Source organism: Sprattus sprattus (genome assembly GCF_963457725.1).
Source record: "Sprattus sprattus genome assembly, chromosome: 12".
Lineage (NCBI taxonomy): Eukaryota > Metazoa > Chordata > Actinopteri > Clupeiformes > Clupeidae > Sprattus > Sprattus sprattus.
Genome location: NC_137910.1, coordinates 26,291,655 through 26,314,686, shown reverse-complemented (window position 1 = coordinate 26,314,686; position 23,032 = coordinate 26,291,655). Strand labels below are relative to the sequence as shown.

The window sequence follows — 23,032 nt, the reverse complement described above, 5'->3', positions numbered from 1 at the left end:
GGCTGCTATGATAATCAGAATTATGCTGTTTATCAGAATGTTGAGAAGTTGTGCTACTTCCTTGAAGTATTGTTTATGTGACAACACTGTTAGTCAAAAGCAGTAATCTGCTGTGTTAACATTAGTGTGTCAGGCTCAGTGAGGGCATGTCTAATTCTGTAGAGCTGAGTCTTTTTGACAGACTACCGTAGGTGCTCCTCTGGTGCAGGAGTCTCTTTACCGAGTGCTTGTGCCTGGCCAATGAGGAAGGGCGCTCCCCCGGCACATGGTTTCAGGCCACCCCAAAATAACCTGCCACCAGTGTGCTGACAAATGTTGCTACTTTTACTGGTGACAGGTTGCCCCTGCTACTTGCCTTCATATCTCCCCCTTCAAACCCCAAGGTTAACTCTGTGCAAAAAGTAGAGGAAGCACGGGCAGCTGCCCTCAGGCCAGTTTTGTTTCCTGGGGGGCCTTCTCTGGACAGCCCCGGAATACGCTCAGCCACGGGGAAAAAAAACACATACACACACACACCACACACGCACACAGGTGTGCTTCAAGGACTGCCAGATTCTGGACGGCCTCCTCTGGGTTGAAGAGAAAGGTAAACCACCCCCTTTCATTCCCTGTCAATACCTGATGGTCATAGTATCCGCCGCCCTGGCTGCACTGCTGATTGCATTAACTTGTTTGTTTTGGTATGTGCATGCAGTCGTCCCGTACGGACTCTCCCACGCACTGCCCTTTATTCACAACTGTGGAGGGAATGCAAACTTTAATGTGACGGTAACTAGAGGGAACCTAGGTGAATAAAAGGATAGGGGCGACCTCACTCCGGCTTGATCCATGTCTATTTCCGCTGATTTGCGGAGGGGGTGGTTGTGTGTGATGTAGTGTTTTCTCCCCTCGCATAATATTCCCTTGGCTAAAGTGTGAACCTGAGGCTCGGACACTTTCATTCCTTAATCGAATCACTGATTAGATGTACTATCATTTGTTCCAGAGTGATCAAGCAAACTGATTTTTTTCAGATTTTTTATGTAAAGTGACCCCACGCTATAATTAGGCATGACTTGGGAGAGTTGGACTCTGTTTGCAAAGGATTAATGTACACACCAGCTGCCGCAGCAGGTCTATTGGAAGGGCATTGCTGCTGCTCTTAATTGCACTGATTTGAGTGTCAGTAGCATCTGCTCGCCCTATCCCGTTTCGGGATTCAATAACGACTGAGGGCCAGTGTCAGAAACTTGTTTAATATCTGTGAGTGCATGTGTTACTGTGTCAAGGGATTTATGCTTTTAAGCGAGTCAAGTACGTCTTATATCAGAGAGAATCAATGATATAGATCACACATTGTGATAGGTTGGATATGAAAGTGAAATACTGGTTTGTAAACAACTGCAACCTAATTTTGTCCTGCTAATGTTTGGGCCTCATGGGTCTACTTCTTAGGATAGAATAGGGTTCTGTGTTTGTTTTTTTGGCACCTGCTTTACATTGAGACAAATTACAACAAATAAAGTGCTTTTAAGCACAAGCATTAACCTGGTTACCACAATGTCACAAAGCTTCCATCTGTGTTGTATATATCGTATGTTCTTATGCCCTTTACATTAACATTTAGTCATTTAGCAGACGCTTTTGTCCAAAGCGACGTACAAGCGACCTTTGGCATGTTAAAAGAGTGTGTCGTGAGTGCAAAGGTTTAGAAAAGAGAATCCCAACTAAATATAATTCAACTACATTTTAAGATTGTAATTGCCGAAAGCAATGTGGAACTATTTGTTGAGCCATTTGTAGTGTCTCCCATGATCTCGGTCCATCATTCTTGCATTCTTGCATTTAAGTTTGTATGACACATCCATACACATCCATCATTCTTGCATTCTTGCATTTAAGTTTGTATGACATTTGGTCCTAATTTGTTTGACATATTATCGAGTTAAACTTATTTATTTATATATAACAATGATACTGTTGTTTTTTTTGTCTCATGAAGCATACAGAGAACAGAATGGACCAGCCCACATCATTGTCACAGCTTTTGCGGGAAAGCTACCTTGCAGAGGCCAGGGCTCACCACAGACATGGAGAAATGGGTCACCCGGATTCCTCCTCCTCACGACGTCTCGTGTACGGAACTCTTAAAGGCAAGGCGGAGGAATCTGGGACGCGTGAGGATCCTCAGTTCCCCGACCTGTCAGCCTTCCTCAGTCAAGAGGAACTCGACAAAAGTGTCAATCTTGCCAGACAAGCCATTGGTCACGAACCCCATGAGAATGAAAGGTCCGAGGTCAAACCTCCACAGATTCCCCCCTCTGAGACTCCAGAGATGGCCTTACCCATTATAAAACCTCCTGTTGAAAAAACTGAGACTAGCCCACTAACACAGCCATTCATATCAAACAAACAGCCGCTCCAAAACCCAGTGTCTCTCCCTGACAATGTGATGAGGAACAACAGAGCTCCCAGAGAGCCTTCTCAGGACTTTAAGCGGCCTGAGAGGAACACGCCTTATGGTCCTGAGACTCAGTCCAAAAAAGAGTTCCTCAACAAAGCTGCCGACTTCATCGAGGAACTCTCCTCACTCTTTAAGGCCAACAGCTCCAAGAGGGTACGGCCTCGGTCCTTCAAGGGCCACAGGAGCAGGTACCAGAACAAGCCCCAGCCTGATGGCACGGCTTTCAGTCTCAGTGTTGCTGATGAGAGGGAGAGGCCCGTTCACTCGTTCAGCACTGACCAACCAGAGGCCCTGTGTGAGGAGTTCCCGCAACAGGAAGTTGAAATGCCAGGGCAGGATTTGTTCATGCCTGTGGCTATGCCACAGGAGGAAGCTGAGGCTGAAGCTGAGGCTGAAGATGAGGCCATTGCTGTGGCCGAGGTCGAGGCTGAGAACCCAGCCCTGCTGGAGGTCCAGAGCTCAGAGGAGCCTGTCTACGATCCTCCCCACTTCATCCAGAAGATCAAAAGTCGGGAGGTTCCAGAGGGAAGCAAGGTCCAGCTGGACTGTATTGTGAGAGGTCTCCCTGTGCCTGAAGTTCGGTAAGTAAAAATAAGCCACACATATCAGAAATAGTTTTTTCCTACAACATTAATACTGTTTATAACCGTTATAATTAGCTCATATGTGACTGACCTTCATAAAAAAACAGCCATCATTTTACGTCCACTGGACGAAACCCATCAATCAATTTGTATGGTGTGGAGTGTATTTTGATGTGTTTTCAGTTGATGTGTATCCCAGCATATTATAACTCAGATGTTACATGGATGTGTACATAGATGTAATTTATGCTGACAATATAACAGTCAGTTTATGCTGACTTCTGACATGTGCTCTTGTGCAGCAGCCATGTTCTCTGTTCAGTTTTTGCAATCCTATTTCAGGGACAAACAAAATGGTGTATGGCTGTGTCATCATCATGTTAGTGGTTGTTTTCCAAGAGTCCATATATATAGCCTATATATCCTTAAATCATATACTTATTATGTCCTCCTGAGATAGCTCCATGTTCTTTCAGAATGGACTGAGCTTCATTACTCAGTCCATTCTGATTGTTGGTAGAGATTGAATAGAACTGCTTGTGTGGTGGTGAAACGGGACTCGGGAAGTCTTCTGTGAGGTGACATGCAGTGGAGTGGTTGACAGGAGACACCAATAGACAGCTGTCACTAGTCCCAGAGTCATTTAGTCAGCTGTCTCAGACAGGGTTATGTCAGGAATATTAGATCATCTCAACTTTGTTAACAGGCCAATGAGTGTGTGCATTTTTGTGCGTGCGTGTGTGTGTGTGTGTGTGTGTGTGTGCGTGCTTGCACGCATGTGCGCATGTGTGTTCCTGTGTGTATGTGTACGTGTGCATGTGTGAATGAAGTTCTCAATGTCTACAGTCAAAATTCATCACCCTACTAAAGACCTCAGTAAAGAAATTGCTGCACTAGAATGCCTCATTCTCAGCATTTGTCACATGCCTGGTGCTGTGTGTTGCTGAACAGTGTTTGAAGTGACAGACAAAGACAGAAGTAACCCAGAGAGGTCAGGCAAAGAACTCGCGGGTGTGACGGAAAGGTCCCAGAGGACAATGTTGACAAGCAGCAAGTACATTTGGCAGTATGGCTCCCAAGACAATGGGCACATTTGGGTTTTAGTTGCTAAGACTTGGAGGATGATACTGGAATTGACTTTGACAGATTTGGTAAGAAAGGCTTTCTAGCTTTTAACACAACTTGTTTATTGGGGTTCCTTTGATAAAGCCAATTGTCTATACATGTGCAGTTTATGGAAAATGTCCTGTAAGCCAACTGTAAAAGATCTAGAAAAAAAAGATTTTTTTCTTTAAGTTGGGTATTTGGGATCTTTCCTAGTTTTTATTTAGCTTGTAGACTCACTTCCTTAGTTGTTTAGTGCGGAGATATAAGAGATATTGACCACTATTAGGAAACTATTGTTTACTTACGTGAATTTAACTTCCAACCAAACCCAAATACCTTTTAAGTCATTTTGATTTTTTAAAATGTCCACATGTCATGGCGACCTTGTTAATTTATTTTGTCTTTTTCATATAAAGCATTTAGTTTAGTTGGCATTAATAGGTCGAATATACATTCAACATTGCCTAGTCAATTAGCATGATCTTGTGTGCAGTAAAACTATGTTTAGCAGTGTGTGTGTATGTTGGGTATGCAGTCATATTTGTAAGCTTGGACAGGCTTATGTGCGATGTTGGCCTGTGTCTGGAGGAAAAATAACCCCCTAACAGGTGCAACCAGAGTATCCACCAAGAGGACTAGCCCACTCTCTTACCGCTCGTACTGTTAAATTAAACCCTTACTCATAAGAATCGACATACTTTGTCAGACAGTCAATTTCGATCATGTTTCATTGCTACAATTGGACACCCCTGTTGTATCCTGTGAGGGCAATGGATTAGTTTGACCTCAGGATAGTGAAAGTTGGGTGATTCTTCAATAGAGTGAAGTAAGTTTTTCTTACAATTTTACTGTTTCTTGTTGGTTAGGGCTGATTGACAAAGTGTTGGCTAGTAACATATGCCTATACATGCAACTCAATGGCACTGTACTTAGGAAATAACTTAAAAATATCAATGTTTATTGAGATATTGTACCAGTGTCACTTAATTCAATTCAGTCATTGAGGAAAGTGGTCATTGTATTTGTGGTATGGCTTTTATTCGGGACAGAAGAAGTTACTGTTGAATATACCCGTAGGCCTACATACAAGTCAGACTGTTTCCTTATACTTCTAGTACAGTCATAATGATAGTTATTTTATCTCTATGTGGAGAACTAATACTGTACAAAGGTCATTTCACCACATATGCAGTCTGTCACCAGTATTGCCAGTTTTTCTCATCAATCCTTGTATAATTTTTCTTGCTATGGGATACGTTAATATTTTATGGTAAGAAACTTCTATTACAGGAACTATTTCACACAATTTAGCATTTACAGATCTGTGCATGCACATATGATGTCAGAAATTGAACCAGTCTAAAGATTACTCTATTAAAGAAGGAAGTATCAATTAACTTATGGTTTATTGTGTCGTGGCATTTTCTTGGCATATCTAACAAGGTCTTGCAATCCAGTTACTTGATATTGCTGATATGACTGGATTCTGTTGATGTGGGGACTGTGATTAAACTAAGACCCGAGGCAACATCATCTCACTCACTGACACCTGTTTGTTTATCACTGTCTGGGGTTCACACACTAACCCTGCTTCATCAGCCCAAAATAAACGGTTGCTAATCTTAAAAGCTAAACTATAGCAGTGGAGGCAAAGCACAACCATGCGCAGAGAGTCAGGGGCTCATGTCCGTCCTGTGGCTGCACTTCCCAAAGGGAAATGGACAGAGGAAATCATAGTGAATAAAACATATGGTGTATATAAAAAGAGTTCTTCAAGCTTCCTGAGTTAATGAAACCACATTGCTAATAGCAAACCCTTAGCTTCAAAATGTTACTCGTACATTTTCAGTGGTTTGGGTACCTCACAAAAGAATAGACAAAGTAGGCTTATTCATATGTTTTTAGTTTTAACATGTTTAATAGATGTTTTTGGGAAGTGTTAAATAATTAACTGTTTCTTATGCTAACTAACTCACCAAAGGGTTAAATAACTGTTACCACCGTAGCCATGCAGCTACACAGTACAACTGAAGAGATCTAATGTTGACACCACTTAAGATTACACAAGACTGCATTCATATGTATGTTTTTGGGCAACTGTTTATTTGAGTCATTTTTTTGTCCACTTATTAAATTATTTTTGATAGTGATTATTCATTTACCAGTTGAAAATTATTGTTGTACCACTGTTTTTAAAGTTCCACTAATTGTCTAAAATGTCATACATGTTAATGAGTTATAGCTCATATTAGGCAGATATCTAGCTTTTGGAATCAGAAATGAGTCAACCTTTCATATTCATTTTGTTTCACTTATGAACTGTTTCAGTTTTTTTTTTTTTTAAACCAAAGCATTTAACAATTATTATAGACATTTAATTATTTGTATTCTTACCAAATGCATCAGCTAAATTGTTGAATTTGATGTAAGTCATCTGTTAAATGCCAATGCCATTATTCCAGACATCTTTGGTCAAATGTGTACATATGATGATGCTGCTCAGGTGGTTCTGTGAGGGGAAAGAGTTGGAGAACAGTCCTGACATCCAGATCATCACCAATGGAGAACTGCACTCCCTGATCATTGCTGAGGCATTTGAAGAAGACACAGGACGATACTCCTGTTTCGCATCCAACTTCTATGGCACAGATTCAACATCTGCAGAAATTTATATTGAAGGTCAGCGGTTGATCATTATTATTATTTATATGATTATAATTTTTTAAGTTCAAGCTCATTTAATTTGACTGACTTGACAGTTTGATGTGATCCATGTTTCCTGTCATGTGTCTTGTGTTACAGGCGCCTCTTCTTCAGACTCTGAGCCAGAACAGCCTTTTGAACATTTAGAAGAACAGTGAGTGTTACCATGACAGTCACCGATAAAAACAGCCCACTGCATTATACAATACAATCATGTTTTGGCAAATGATGAACATTCTGGAAGAATCCTCTCTTTATTTTCACCACACCACACCGCACCACTTGTTGCAGATTTTCCAATAAGAAAATACTGTAATCTGCTGCACCTTTTCTACTGTTGTTTTTCCACTGACCTCTTTCTTCCATGTCCCTGTGAAGGTTGGAGGAGAAAGCAGCCCAGTCACAAACCACTTTGCCTTCACTCTCCAGCAGTAAGGCTAATGCGTTCGTTGTGGAAGCACCGTCTGCACCCGCAACAATTTACCCTGAAGCTGCACCACCCTCAGAGGTTCCCACACAGCCAGACACTAGCGAGGACCTGTCTCCTCCTCCACCCACCCAAGTCCTCCCCACTCCTCTGCCCACTGCCCAGACGAGCCCTCCGCTGGCGTGCCCTCAGCTGGAGCCAGCACCTGTAACGGCCCAAGACATCAGCACGCCTGCCCCCATACAGGAGATTCCTCCAGAGCCTCCCTCACTTGTGCAGCCAACAGCCACCCAGGGGGTCTCCTCATTGGTGAGCACTCAGCTGGACTCGAGCCCACCACTGCCGCCTCCCGTGGGGATTCCCCTATCTCCACCCGCCCTGACTACCGCCACGGCTCCGTCCATCCCAGAGGAGACAGTGGAATCTTTGACTCAAGCGCTTCCCACCTCACTCCCGCCTCTTGTGGTGTCTACCCAGTCAAATGCACCTGAGGTAGACCTCGGATTCAAAAGTCAATATGCTGCACAACATCCTCAAATGCAGTGCTGCTTTGTATTGAAACAGTTTGATTTGCACTGTTCCATCTAGGCAGTTATGTCTGTGCAGTGCCTCACTTTATGTTTCCCTTTGAAGGGTCAGAATGGAGGCAGCTATCCTCAAGGTTTAGATGGAAGGCCAATAATGGCGGCCCCTGTTTTTACAAAGGTGACTATTTTTGTTATTTTTTGTGTTAGACGTTTATGTCTACAGGCATCAGCCAAGATTTTGTTGTAACGTTTGTCTTACTTGGTGTAGAATGTTGTCACTCTACTCTCCACTCTCTACACTCCACTCTGCTGTAATAATACCGGTCATTTTTCTGCAGAGTTTTGCTGTTTTCCTGTAAGGGCTTGTTTTTTAGGACAATGGTGTGTGTGTTTTTGGCTTAGAGTCTGCAGGATGTGCTTGCGCAGGAGGGCCAGCTGGTGGTGCTAGAGGGCCGTGTGAAAGGCGTGCCCTCCCCTAAGGTGGAATGGTACAGAGAGGGGACTCTCATTGAGGACTCGCCTGACTTCAGGATCCTGCAGAAGAGTAAGAGAACACCCCAGCCGTCGAATTCTATTTCAATTTAACAACAGTATATGTACTTACTTTGTTGATTACGTGCTGAATTTCGTCACATGGTAAGGCAGTGCTCTCTGTCTACTTACTTGTCCACTAATTTCTTTCATTGTTGTAATTTATCTTTGTTTTGCTTTTCTTTCCTGCAGAGCCCCGATCTATGGCAGAATCAGGTATGCCTTTGAAATGTAATTCATTAGGAATGAATAATAGATCATAAAACAAACCCCATTTCTGGAAAAGTTGTAGATCTTATATATCTGACAAAAGAAAAGATTTCCAATGTTTTGGCTTACAAACTTAACTGTATATTGTAAATATAAACAAACTTAGATTTTGATGAGTGCAACACACTCCAAAAAAGTTGGGACAAGGGGCATGTTTACCATTGTGTTATATCACCTTTTCTTTTTTGATCCCACCACATTTTTTATCATTTGGGAACTGAGGAAACTAATTGTTTCAGTTTTCCAAGTGGAATATTTGTCCATTCTTGCTTGATAAAAGACTTCAGCTGCTCAACAGTCCATGGTTGCCGTTGTCTGGTTGACATGTTCAATAGGGGACAGATCTGGACGCTGGCAGGCCAGTCAGCCTCACGCACTCTGTGTCTACAAAGCCACCCTGTTGTTGCGCATGCAGAAGGAGGTCTGGCACTGTCTTGCTGAAATAGCCATGGTCTTCCTGGGGAAATAAATGACCTTGCTTGCAGCATATGTCTCTCTAAAATCCAGATATATGCCTCTGTGTCAATGGTACCTTCACACGTATGCAAGGTCCCCAGGCTGTGGGCACTGATGCATCCCTATACCATACCTGTCACTGATTACAGTCTGGAGGGTCCATTTCATCTTTGGCACGGAAAACTCCATGGCGGTGTTAGCCGAAAACAATCTGAAACATGGGCAGATCTGAGAACAGCACACGTTTCCACTTTCTTTCGGTCCATCTGAGATAAGCTCAAGCCCAGGTTTTTGCATATCATTATTGTATGGCTTTCTCATTGCGTAATGAAGTTTCAGATTTAATTTCTTGATGCTGCAGTGGACTGTGTGAAGTGACAACGGTTTTCTGAAGTACTGCTGAGCCAATGCGGCTATATTTATCCGAGTAGCATGACAGTTTCTCATGCTATGCCCTCTGAGGGTTTGAAGGTCACGTACATTCAGCAGTGCTTTCCAGCCTTTCACTACTCAAACTGAGATTTCCCCGATTTCCCTGAACCTTCTCACAATATTGTTTACTGTAGACGGTGAAATATGTAAAGTCTTTGCATCTTGCATGGAGATTTTTTTTTTTAACTAACTGACAATTGTCTCACAAAGTTTGTCACAAAGTTGTCAGCCACGACCCATCCTTGCTTGTGAAGACTGAGGCTTCGTGAATGCTCCCTGTCTCAACTTTTTTGAGGGTGTTGTAGGCATGTTTATATTTACAAAATCAAGTTTGTAAGGCAAAGCATTTAAAGTGATTTCTTTTTTCAAAGGTTTTTGAAATTACAAATAGCAGATTCTTGTTTTTATTGCATTTTAGGAAAAAAATCTAAAATATCCAGAAATGGGGTTTCTAAATTCTTGCATGACATAGTGACTTAAAGCTTATGTTTGATCTCAAATTCAATCCATTCCCTCAGTAGAGGTGTTTCATACACAGAAACATGCAGTGTGCAATGAGGTGTAGGGCACAAGACCTAATATGCAAAGGTCCTGCATATATCTCTGGCAAGGGGTTAAACTAAATAATTAAACAAACCTGAATGTGATGCTTTTATTTATAGCCACATACACCAACAGAAACCCTGTGCACGTGTGTGTGTGTGTGTGTGTGTGTGTGTGTGTGTGTGTGTGTGTGTGTGTGTGTGTGTGTGTGTGTGTGTGTGTGTGTGTGTATGTGTGTGTGCACGTGTGTGTGTGTGGTCTGTGTAGTGAAGTGTGGTGTGATGTGGTGTGTGAGTGAGTGAGTGTGTGTGTGTGTGGTATGTGTGTGTGGTGTGGTTAGTAGCTATAGCCATATTAGTACTAAGAGTCTACACGTAATAGCATGAATCTATCCACATTTCTGATATCTGAAATGTTTTTCATAGCTTGAAGTAATTTACGGTCTGAGATGGGAAGCTTGTGTTCCTGTGTCTCTCTGTGAATGAGAGCCAGCGGTGCTTAGCTGAGCCCTAACCATATAAGGTAGCCAAACCGGTCTCTGTCAAACACTGACGGCCACAAACCCTTTCAAGGTGTCCATAGCCCAAGGCAGATTTAAATCAACAGCACCACGGGTTCTTTACCCATTTAAGTAACCCCAAGATACAATCAGATACAGAAGTACTTAACTGACAGACTTGAAGATTGAAAACACTGTTTAATCAAATTGAAATAAAGTAGCTTTGGTACCTTTTTACTTCAGATGTAATCGTCAATGTTCACCCCTGCTCACCATTTGTGAAAAGTTCCTGTCCGTGATGTTTAAGTATTCACTTTTTGGATATTCAGTATTTAGATTATAGTAGGATGTCTGTAAACACCATCCGCAACAGTCCAAAACTTTTGTCTGTGGTCAATATGTCATGCCAGTGTCATATCCGTTAGCCTACTGTTGAAACAACTAAGTGGGCGGCCTTTAAAATATGTGTGTGTTTTTCTTTTGTGTAAACTCAAGAGGAGATATGCACTTTGGTTATTGCTGAAGTCTTCCCTGAAGATTCTGGAACATTCACTTGCACGGCCAGTAATAAATATGGCACTGTCTCCAGTATCGCAGCACTGAAAGTAAAAGGTAATTCTTCACTTGCATGAAGAGGGATGTTTACAATGACACACTACACAGTCTGTATGAAAACGCACATTGTCCAGCACAGTACAGTGCAGAATAGTATCTTACTTACTTCCATTGATGCTGTCCAGAGTGAACCATATGTTATTTTTGCACCCCATTAGGCAGTGACACCAATACAAACCATGTAACAGTACCCAGCCTAAACCTGGAGTCCGCGCTCCGCAAGGTGTCCAAACAGACAACCTCCGAGTATAAGGCACCCAGTGTGAAGTCACAGCTGGATGGATCCTTGACCAACTGCAGCAAGGCTTACTCCAGTACGCTCTCCCTCGACCCCCTCAGCAACAGCTCACTCCGCTTAGACGCCTACAGCGCCAGCATGCCCAGCCTTGACCCGTTAAGCCTCAGCGGACCCCACCTCGACGCTTTCAGGTCCAGCCTCTCGCGGGCTGACCCCACCAGCTTCAGTATGCCACGCCTCGACCCGCTGAGCTTTAACCTGAGCGCCCCACCCTACGAGCCCCCCAGCTCCGGCCCCCTCCAGCTAAACCCTCATGCCCCCAGCCTGTGGCGCAATCACGAGGCCGACCACGGTCCTCCCAAGGAGTCCGGCCCCATCCTAGCAGCCCCCGCAGAACCTCTTACCTCCTGCCTCAAACCCCAGCTGGACCAGTCAGCAGTCCTAGAACCTGAAGCACAGTCCTTCCTCTCAACCGATACCTCTGTCACCATGTTTCTACCCTCTAAAACAGAGGGTGCCACAGCCAAAACACCCGAGTCAAAATGTACTGTACCCCTCCCAACTCCCCCTGCCTCCTGCCTCAAGTCAAGACCGGAGGGTGTACTTGTCAACCACAGGGAGCCGCGGTCCGCTTCACGAGTGGGCCTTCGGGTGACCTTCAGACTGCCTGAGGAAGAGGAGGAGGAGGAGGAAGAGGAAGAGGACAGTGAGGATGGATCCAGCACCCATGGGGACATGTACCCATCACATAAGGCGCCACCTCCTGTTCTGGCCAAACCCAAACTGTAAGTACACTGAGACATCCTGATGATCCTGACAAATATTGATAATTGTGTTGCAGTCATGCTTGTCGTATGGTACACTGTAGTGTTTTTTATTATGAAACCAGAAACCAAAATGGCCTATTTTAATTACTGAACTTATTGCCATCTCTCAGAGATTGGGCTTGTTTAAGGCTTCAGAAGGGGGAGACTAGCTCCTCTACTGCATGTCTGAGAGGGTCCAGTCTGAGAAGCTGCAGCTCTAGTCAGCCTCGCATCTATATTGGGAAAAGTAAACACTCTCCATAGGAGGGCTGAGCCTCTGCTCCAAGCCCTGGCTGTCAAAGCAAAGTGCTCCAGTCTGAGACTCTCTCATCTCCCCTCTGCATTATGTGGAGTTTTACGCACTGGAAGAGTAAGTGGGGGTATTTCCGAAAGTAAGTGCAGTTTCTTGTTGCTCTGCATATAACACAGTGTTTCAGCTCTCCAGAGTGGAGAGATCTCTGCAGAGGCTTTTTTATTCATGATAGCTGCCTTAATCTTCTTTTAGAAGAGTATCAGGTGTTATTTTGGAATACAGTAATGGAATATGTGGCATTGGGAGAGGAATGTGAGGTTCAGCACAGTTTATCGGAAATGCTGCAGTGCAGCTTGATTGGAGTACTTTAGAATGGAGCACGAGAGGACATTTATTTGGCAAAACCTTTAGGTACAAATAATGATTGGAAGTCCTTTTTTGGGATTGGTGGTCTGCATTACAACTGGACTGAGGAACTATTTTCTCTCGGATGAACATTTATTGTGAGGTTTGCAACATGATGTAAATATATGTTGGATACAGATCAAATGAACACAAATATTCAGATAATATGGAGGAAATAACTTGTGATGTGTACAAAACTCAAGGGTCTGCATGGTTTGGTCCAGGATGAGGAGTTACTTGTTACATGTAAGAGAGTTTTGCAACTAAATAAATACAAATTTAGAGTTACTTATCAAAATCTTGGTGATTACAAAGGGGTTACATTCAAATACATTTTTGGTAAAAAGCTTTAAAGCTTATGTGTAGAATATAACATGCATTCTTTTGTTTTGCATTTTTTCACCATCTAGACAGGCTCCATCATTTGGCAGTATGTGTTTTAGTGTTGTTCTTGACTGGTTCTCTTGAACAGTTTGTGTTTTAGTGTTGTTCTTGATTGGTTCTCTTGAACAGTTTGTGTTTCAGTGTTGTTCTTGATGGGTTCTCTTGAACAGTATGTGTTTCAGTGCTGTTCTTGATTGGTTCTCTTGAACTGTATGTGTTTTAGTGTTGTTCTTGATTGGTTCTCTTGAACTGTATGTGTTTTAGTGTTGTTCTTGACTGGTTCTCTTGAACTGTATGTGTTTAAGTGTTGTTCTTGACTGGTTCTCTTGAACTGTATGTGTTTCATTGTTGTTATTGTTTAGTGGCCGGTTCTCTTGTTTGAATTTACACCGCCTTTCGTCTGCAAATCAAAAAGTACTTGAAAGTAATCAAATTTACTTTGATTACTTTGTTTAATTATTTATTCGTTTTTCAACAGGGTAACAAGATATCTGTAACCTATAGCATTTCAAAAGTAACTTTGCCAACCCAACCCTGTGTTTATGAATATTCAGCATGGCATGTCAAAAGCAGAGGAGGGGAACTGTGCAGCTTTCATTGAATCAACATCAAGTTCCAGAGAGTGTAGTGGCATCTGTCGTTTGTCGTATGGAGTTCTGGGAAAAATAATTGGGAATAATCCAAGTAGGCAACTCAGTGTCGAGGAACAGGCCCCGGGGGAGGGTCAGAGCAACTTCACGAGTTCTCAGATCCAATCCCAAAGCTCAGAGGGTTGAGCTTGCAAGATAAAGTTTACATATTACACAAATGTTTACCACAGGAAAATGGTTTAAGATATTTTCCATACTGGCAGTAGTTATAGTCATCTTTCAATTTTTACTTCAGTAAGGTGGATGTTTTCTTTCACTGTTGCTCTCATGATGGAGTATGAAAAGTTCAAGGCCATTTCATTACTGCAAGCCTTAAATATTAGTAATAATAATGACAATAGTAGTAGTAGTAGTAGTAGCATAGTTAGTCAGTTAGTCAAAATTGCTCATTTCTTTTTCCACCCAGTATACTTCTACCCAGTAGTTGCAAATATGAAAACAGTAGACAAGAAGTGACCTCACACTTTGTCTTAATCACGGCACCAGTGCCAGTCGTTCTAGTGTAGAGGGCTGTCTGGTGGACCCATTAATTAATTAAAACCAGAGATCTGAGCATGTCATTGAGCCTCAACATTCTCTGTTCACAAACAGAGCTTCACTCGCTGGTTATGCTCTTTTGCAGGGACCCGGTCCAGCTCCAGCTGCTGCATAACCAGGTGCTTCTGGAGCAGCAGCAGGATGGCAGCCCCCAGGACAAGCCAGAGCCCTCACCCTGGTCCACCAGCCCCCAGAGCCAGGACAAGCCAGAGCCCTCACCCTGGTCCACCAGCCCCCAGAGCCAGGACAAGCCAGAGCACTCCCCCTGGTCCAGCAGACCCCTCCACGAGCACCCATCAGCACCACTCAACACACCTTTCACTGACTCTTTTATTGCCCCAACCACACACGCACCTATTCAGGCCAGACCTGCTCCTGCTCCAGCCCCAGCCCCAGCTCCAGCTCCAGCTCCAGCTCCAGCTCCAGCTCCAGCTCCAGCTCCAGCTCCAGCTCCAGCTCCAGCTCCTCTGGTCAACTCCAGACCAGTTCCTCAGTTTAGCCAAGCAGCTCCTCCTGTACACACGGCTCTGTCTCCCATGATGCCTCGAATAGCGTCCACGTCTGCACCCCCTGTTAGCATGCCTGCGCCCTCAGCACCAAAGCTGGTCGCCGCTCCAGTCAGACAAATGCCCCCAATGAATGTGGCTGGTATGAGTGTGAGCGCGGCGCCTCTGCCCCACATGACCATGGCACCTCCACCACAGATGAGTCCCATGGCCGGCCCAGCGATGAGCATGGCCCCTCCCACCTCTACACCACGCCCCCTCAGCACCACCTTCATGCCTGTGGTGAGCTCTCCACCTGTGCCCATGTTCATGACCACGCCCACACCACCCATGAGTGGAGCTCCATCTTATGCACCCAGTATCAGCTCCTCAATGCTCAACATTGCTCCTCTGACCCCTCTGTCTCCTGTGCTACCTAAAGCCCCAATGGTCCCATTCAGTTCACCCCAACCCCAACCCCAACCCCCACCCCCACCCCGAGCTCCAGCCCCAGCCCCTGTATCCCAGTACAACCCCCCACAATTTCCACCAGTGAGCTCCCTATTCTCTAGTGCCAGCAACTCCCAGAGCTTCAGCTACACCAGACCCAAGGAGTTCATCACTGCCCAGACCCTCTCCCCCGTGAGAAGCCCCTCTCCCACTGAGTCCCCGGTGCCCCTGCTCCAAGAGCTCGCCGCCGAGCTCCACCTCAAGCTGGCCCGGGAAACAGAATCTCCCCTCAGCCCTGCCTCGTCCGTCTCCAACTTCCCCACATTTCCACGTGTCTTCCACACCAGGGTGCTTGAGCCCGCCACCAGTCCCCCTGCTTACATCACCTCCCCAACCCTGGGGCCACCCTCTTTCATCTCCTCCCCGTTCTTCCGAGCTCAGTCACCCCCCCAGGCCTCCTCCCCGACCTCCAGCAACTCCTCGCCCAGCCCCATCCAGAACCCAGTGGCCTTCCTCAGCTCCGTCCTCCCCTCTCTCCCCTCACTTTCTTCCCAGTCCACTAACGCCATGGGCCTGCCCAGGAGAGCCCCTATTGTGTAAGTATCCCAACTCACCCCCCTCATATTTAGTGTGTAACTCTGAATGTGTACTTAGTTTAGGCTTGACTAATGACCAATACCTTGTCGGAAATGCTCAGGCCTCAGAGCATACTGAGGAAGACGGCACGAAGCAACCGGCTCCCATCGGACGAGGATATCCGTGAGAGCAAAGAATCCCTCCTTCACGATATTGAGAAAAAGCTGAGATTTAAAGAAGACATTATACGCCAAGGGGCACAGGTATAAGAGTCTCTTTACGACTGTATACTGAATTTGTTATTTTGGTTTACTTGCCTATTTCTAGTGACGAAAAAGTGGAGGTGAACAGTACACCAGCATTTTGCAGGATTAATGTCACATTTTGGGGTATAAAGGCAATGAGAAATGCATATCAAATCTATGATCAGTCAGACTGCACATAATACAAATGAGTACAAAACTACTTATTGATCCCATTCTTTGTAGAGGCCATGAAATAAACATAGGAAGTTAGGAAAAAATGCATAGGATTCCCAGGCCAAACACTGGATAAGACAATATCATATAATTTACTACAATAGTAAGACAAGTACAAACCGTGGCAACTTATCTGCAGCCATCCCCATATAGTACCTAGATATGTTCAGGGGACACCAGACCTTATCTGCAGCCATCCCCATATATGGCCTAGATGTGTTCAGGGGACACCAGACCTTATCTGCAGCCATCCCCATATATGGCCTAGATGTGTTCAGGGGACACCAGACCTTGGATCAATATAGTCCCAATACTTGTAGGACAGTCATGACAGACTTGTAATCATCATCCTCCCCCTTATCATCCTCATCCTCATCCTCCCCCTCATCATCATCATCATCATCATCATCATCATCATCCTCTTCCCCATGTCAACACTATTTACATTTGTACTTATCTAACTCATTCAAATCCCCAATGCCTTTTAGAAACAGACGTGTCAGAATCCATCTGGAATGTGAGGAGAATATCTGTCTCATGTCATGTCATTTCATGTCATGTCATGTTTGTCATGTCTGTCTTCACCCTTCATCCCTGTCCTCTCATAGAAGCTGTCTTATGAGGGGAAAGCAGCGAGCAGACCGCTTGGACCAAACATTCCCACTGCAACTGTCGTTAACTATGACGAGGTACAAACCAGCCTCTTCTGCCGCCCACACCGCTTTGCTTACTAGCACTGTGGGAAACACACAGGGGTGTGTGGCGGAGGTGGCCCCACAGCGGCGTGCCTAATTTACTCATTCTTTCACCAATCCATCCATCCACCCATCCATCCATCCATCCATACATCCACCCATACATACATTTATCCATCCTTCCATCCATCCCTCCCCCCTTCCTCCCTCCCTCCATTCCTCCATCCATCATCCCTCCCTCCCCCCTTCCTCCCTCCCTCCCTCTCCCTCCATCCATCCATCCATCCATCCATCCAGCCATCCATTACTGCCATGTGGGCGCTTCAGCTTCTGTTCACTAACAGTCTGATCTGCATGGATAATCACTGTTTAGAAGACACTCCTCATATCACTCATATCACTGCTAAACCACCTCCTCTAGTCACATACCCCAATCAGACCAAAGAACTCATTGCAGACAGTTTGGTCAACATATTATTATAGATAGGCCCTTTGTATAGGAACTTAGTTTATGAACCCATGAATAAGCGTTGGCATGTATTAAAGGGTAAGTTAAGATATGTTGGTACACTGTTGGCATGATGATTATAGCAACTCTGTTCAAAATTTGCTTTGAAAAGTTTTAACTGTATAGGTTATGTATAGTATGTAGTATAGAATGCTGAACTGTTTTAACATGATACATTTCTAAATGTATAGTTTTCTTGTCATCTCTTCAACCAGTTCCAATCTCTATAGCTGAATGCCAGTTGAAAAACAAACAAGACAGACATGATAAAGCAATCTCTATGCTCAAATTATAAGAAAACAAAAACATATCCAACATATTCTAGAGCTTTCAATGATTTTGTTCAACATTCATCATTCTATCAATGCAACACGCACACACACACAGTGAGCTGTATAAGAAAATGGTCATGCCAGATCATAATTTGACAAATTATTTGAATATGCTTACATTAATGAGGACAACTGAGGAGAGTTAATGAGGGCCTGTAAATCAAGGTGTTGAAATGATGTGTATGAAATGTGTGTTTTTCATGGGTAGTTGCAGTATTCAGTCATAGAGAAACCCCATGACTCTCTTCACCGTTCCTCTCAAGGAGTATAAGGTGTCGAACTTTGAGGCGAGGCTGATGAGTGAGATTGAGTTTCGGCTGGAGCGGACGCCAGTGGAGGAGTCCGATGATGAAGTGCAGCATGACGCCATCCCCTCGGGCAGGTGCATCGCCCCGCTCTTTGACAAGAAGCTGAAGAACTTCCGGGCCATGGAGGGAGCTCCTCTCACACTCAGCTGTAAAGTGGTTGGAATCCCCGTCCCAAAGGTGCAGTAGTGTAATCTCATACTAACCTCACATACCTCACATAGCTCTCATACCTCACATACGTCACATATGTCACGCTATGAAAACTGTGGTGTCCATGACTTGTGATTCATTTCCATGCACCCTCCTTAGGTCTACTGGTTTAAAGACGGGAAACAGATCCTAAGGAAGAATGTGCACTACAAGAAAGTGAGGGAAGGAGACGGTACGTGTGCCCTGTGCATAGAAGCTGTCACAAATGACGATGATGGCAACTACACAGTAATGGCATCCAATCCACAGGTATCTCTCAGTTTTGGACTTTGGCCATTTTACTTTTGAGTGTTCCCATTCAAACAGCAGCCACTCAAAGCCATGTTTGTGTCTCAGGGAAGGATGAGCTGCTCTGGGCATCTGATTGTTCAAACGGGTCCTTTGAGAAGCCGGGCGACTGTCATTCACTCCCAGAGGTGGGTGCATCCACACACGACTCTCTCTCTCTCTGTCTCTCTGTCTCTCTCTCTCTCTCTGTCTCTCTGTCTCTCTCTCTCTCTCTGTCTCTCTCTCTCTGTCTCTCTGTCTCTCTCTCTCTCTCTCTCTCTCTCTGTCTCTCTCTTTCTCTCTTTGTCTCTCTCTCTCTCTCTTAATCAGCTAGAATAATTACTACTACCAAACAATCTATGAATGAAGATGACCTGATGAATAACCTGCATTACTGTAGAGTGCGGGCTCGGGTCCAGGAAGTAGAGGAAGGAGAGCCAACCCAGGAGCGTTTCTTCCGACCTCACTTCCTGCAAGCTCCAGGAGACATGGTGGCCCATGAGGGGCGGCTATGCAGACTGGACTGCAAGGTATGTCACCCCAACTCCACTAGTGCACCGTGCACCGTGCAGTCAGGACTGCATGATATGTCACCCCAACACCATCAGTGCACCCTGTAGTCAGGACTGCAAGGTATGTCACCCCAACACCACTAGTGCACCCTGTAGTCTGGACTGCAAGGTATGTCACCCCAACACCATTAGTGCACCGTGCAGTCAGGACATATATACACCATCTGGAAATAATTGAACCAATAATGTTACTTTTGATAACAGCAACAATTGGTCTAAAGAACTATTGTCACTTCTTGATAATGTGTTATTTAGGTCACATCGGAACATAATATGGACATCTCTCTATTTGTTCATAATGATGTGTCTACATCTGCTTGTTGAATAGTATATGGAATCCTGGACTTGTGTTTGAAACAGATTCAAATGTACTTGTATTGTTCTGAAGGTGAGTGGGTTGTGTTTGTAACAGATCCAAATGTACGTCTTGTATTGTTCTGAAGGTGAGTGGGTTGCCAAACCCAGAGATCATGTGGCTACTGAATGGGCGACCCATTTATCCAGATTACACTCACCGGATGCTCGTGAGAGAAAACGGCATCCACTCTTTGGTCATTGACCCACTGACTCAGAATGATGCTGGAACCTACACCTGCATCGCCTCCAACAAAGCTGGCCAGAGCTCCTTCTGCCTGGAGCTGAGAGTCGTGGGTGAGATTGTTGTTACTGTGACTCGGCTCTATGTGCAAGAGAAATGTGCCACCGCTGTGATATATATACATCTCTACAAGTGGATTTGGAAATGATTATTGGAAGAGAGTATCAATTTTAACCGTAGATGATTGAAAGAAGGTTATTATATAATGAGCACAGTTTTTGTCTTCCAGAGAAAGAGATGAAGCACCCACCCCAGTTTGTGGAGAAGCTCCAGAACACAGGCATTGCAGAGGGCACCCCCGTCCGACTAGAGTGCAGGGTGGTGGGCATGCCTCCGCCTGCCATCTTCTGGAAGAAGGACAATGAGACCATTCCTCATTCTAGGGATCGAATGAGGTAAACATGGTCTTGAAACCATACCTCGCTTCAACCTTACAACCTTAGTGAGATTTTACTAAACCAAACTGGCAGGTCAAGTGGCTAAACAGAGTGTTTTTAAATCCTTCTTTACCCAGCATGCACCAGGATGCCACAGGGTATGTTTGCCTCCTCATCCAGCCAACCAGGAAGGAGGATGCTGGGTGGTACACAGTTTCAGCCAAGAACGAGGCAGGCGTCATTTCATGTACATCACGACTAGACATTTATGGTAAGAGACAGATTATGCTTTTTATACATTAATCTTAATAGGTGATAATGATCTTAAACAGGCTAAAGCCCCTGACACTGTATTATTAACCAGTCTTCTGGCATGATAGAAACTGATCCAATATCTGATCTATTAATTTTATTTAACTTTTTAACAATGTCACTGTTCTGCAGCTACATTCAACTGATCACACTGCTCAGAAAAGGTAAACCCAATGTAAGGGGGCAAATGGTTGCTCTAAGACAGTTTTAAGTGTTGTAGTAAACATTTCTTGTACTACTGGAGATACAAGATGGTCTCTCAGAGGCAACATCTCTCTCTCTCTGCCAACCATGTCCTTGGTCCGTCATGACCTTTGTCTGGTTTACTAATGTCATTCAACCTCAGAATCATGTTATTCTGGTCTCACGTACATCTATGAACAGTAGTTATGCATGCAAGGCATGGTTGGAGCCATGTATCTCACTAACATGCCAGAACCATGTGTTATAACACTCAAGAACCATGTTTTATCTCATTAACACTCCAGAACCATGTGTTATAACACTTCAGAACCCTGTGCTATAACACTCCAGAATCATGTGTTATAACACTCCAGAACCATGTGTTATCTCATTGTCATCGCATAGATCATACTTGGGGTTGTGAGATGAACAGTGCACATATTGCTGTGACTTCTAGTTTGCTTGTTCGGACTGTGTTGCCAAACGTTGCTTGTTTCTTTTCTCTCTCTCTCTCTCTCTCTCTCTCTCTCTCTCTCTCTCTCTCTCTCTCTCTCTCTCTTTCTCTCTCTCTCTTGCTCTCTCTCTCTGTGTCTGTGTCTGTGTCTGTGTCTGTGTCTGTGTCTGTGTCTGCGTCTGTGTCTGCGTCTGTGTAAGAGGAGTTTTGTGTGGTGTGTGATGGGGAGTTTTTAGACAGTGTCTGAGATGTGCTTCTCTTCATTCCCCTCCTCAGCCCAGTGGCACCAGCACGTCCCCCTGCCCATGAAGAAGAGCCTGCGCCCGGCGAGCCGCTACGCTGCACTGACGGGCCAAGGCCTGGACATCAAGTCTGCTTTCCCCTCCAGCGACAACAGCCCCTTCCTCTTCGCCACTTCGCCCACGGAGTCCATCCTGGAGAGTGAGGAGCTGTGAGGAGTGAGGGGGGCCCAGGGACTCACACCCAGCCAGCTGTCAACACCTCTCCCCTCCCTTCAGACACCACCTGTAGACTGTACTGAAACAAGTCTATTGTGCTTTTTTTGCAGTTTGATTGTTTTGGTTGACTGTGCTTTCACAGGGTATATTCAAGGAGAGTAATTGTTAGTCGGCAATGTTGTTGCTCTCTGGTCATCTCTCTGTTTTGTTTTGTTCTCCAGTTCGTCTAGTGAAGGTTGACAGAAAGTCAAAGTTTGCTTACAGTAGTGACCTTAGTGTGGGCCTTATCTCCCCATTCAGTGCTGGGGTGGCAAAGTCCGGTAGTCTACGAGTGGCGAGCCGTGGTTGAGAGCATGCGGTCATGAGAGCCCTTCAGCATTCTTAGTCACTCATTTCAGAAAGCAGAGCTTGTTTGTGTGGACCCGTTACGGACCCAGCACAGGACTGACACTCCTCTCTGCACCATTCCAAATGAATAACACCAGTTGCTGAACTGGTTGTTTGGCTCCAATGCTTTCTCCACTGGCAGCCACTTGGGGTTTACCACTCACAAATGGTCTTTGTCTTTTACTTTTACTGGTATTTGATTTAACATGTGTGTACATGTTGTTCAGATAACCCAGAAATAGATCATAGTTTAGCACGGCTCCAAAGAACACACAAGGCATTTTAACTGAGGCTTCAGTTTGATCTGGTCATTTTCCTGGGTAATGCTATGCAAATTTGTAATTGAATTGTGCATATTTTTTTTTTAAATCCCGTTTTCAGATTTTGCCCACAAATGTAGCTAAATCCAATAAATGTAAAGTGATAACACCGGTTGCAGTCATATTAGTCTTGCATATCTTATGAACAGATCTTAATATCTTAAAGAGCCACATCACTGATACATTGTTGAAAAACATTATTATTATTATTATATTTCCATTGTTAAAAGATAATCTTTACTTAAAGTGGCTGAGTGAAGGGCTCCATATTCATGTGGGAAGGTATAATATTGTACTGATTCCTGTACTGAAGATAGAAAACAGCTATATTTCTCTTACTAAATGTTTGCACAACACTGTAGATGAAAGTTTATTATTTAATATACCATATATACAATATATAGAATTTGCCATAATGTGACTTTTTGTGTTATGTTGTCAACATATATGTGCACTCTTCAAGAAAGATGTATAAGACATTATTGAATGGAATTAATTGAGAGCAGTGTATGGTGGGTGTGTGGATAACACTTCAAACAGTTCAAATATGTTATTTAATAGACTGAATGTTTTAAGGCAAATATTCGATTTGTGTAAAGTTGCACCATGTAAAATAGATTTCTTTTTCTGTGAATAAAGTTCTATTTATTC

At 44.2% G+C, this 23,032-nt stretch overlaps 1 protein-coding gene across 2 annotated transcripts; it reads left to right on the top strand.

Annotated features, from left to right (window-relative positions):
* Positions 1-327: 327 nt before the first annotated feature.
* On the top strand, positions 328-23,029 carry mypn (myopalladin). 2 transcript variants are annotated; one of them, XM_080849253.1, is made up of 22 exons: positions 328-586; positions 1,982-3,024; positions 6,638-6,813; positions 6,937-6,991; positions 7,216-7,756; positions 7,898-7,969; positions 8,194-8,335; positions 8,515-8,538; positions 11,018-11,134; positions 11,296-12,160; positions 14,496-15,941; positions 16,043-16,184; positions 17,009-17,089; positions 18,199-18,420; positions 18,553-18,702; positions 18,790-18,869; positions 19,121-19,250; positions 19,736-19,943; positions 20,120-20,285; positions 20,405-20,538; positions 20,712-20,743; positions 21,493-21,632. In XM_080849253.1, the coding sequence occupies exons 2-21, from the start codon at positions 1,997-1,999 to the stop codon at positions 20,723-20,725; spliced, it is 5,793 nt and encodes a 1,930-aa protein (XP_080705379.1). In that variant the 5' UTR covers positions 328-586; positions 1,982-1,996; the 3' UTR covers positions 20,726-20,743; positions 21,493-21,632. The 2 variants fall into 2 exon arrangements, with proteins under 2 accessions (XP_080705379.1, XP_080705378.1); XM_080849252.1 differs by lacking the exon at positions 20,712-20,743 and having other exon boundaries at positions 21,493-23,029.
* The last annotated feature ends 3 nt before the right edge of the window (positions 23,030-23,032 follow it).

What these genes read in the sequence shown, in the direction of transcription:
- mypn (XM_080849252.1), top strand. Translation starts at nt 1,997, where the DNA reads ATGGACCAGCCCACATCATTGTCACAGCTTTTGCGGGAAAGCTACCTT. An exon ending in CCCAGGAGAGCCCCTATTGT is followed by an intron (nt 15,942 to 16,042) that starts GTAAGTATCCCA and finishes GGAAATGCTCAG; the next exon opens with GCCTCAGAGCATACTGAGGA. An exon ending in TAATGGCATCCAATCCACAG is followed by an intron (nt 18,703 to 18,789) that starts GTATCTCTCAGT and finishes TTTGTGTCTCAG; the next exon opens with GGAAGGATGAGCTGCTCTGG.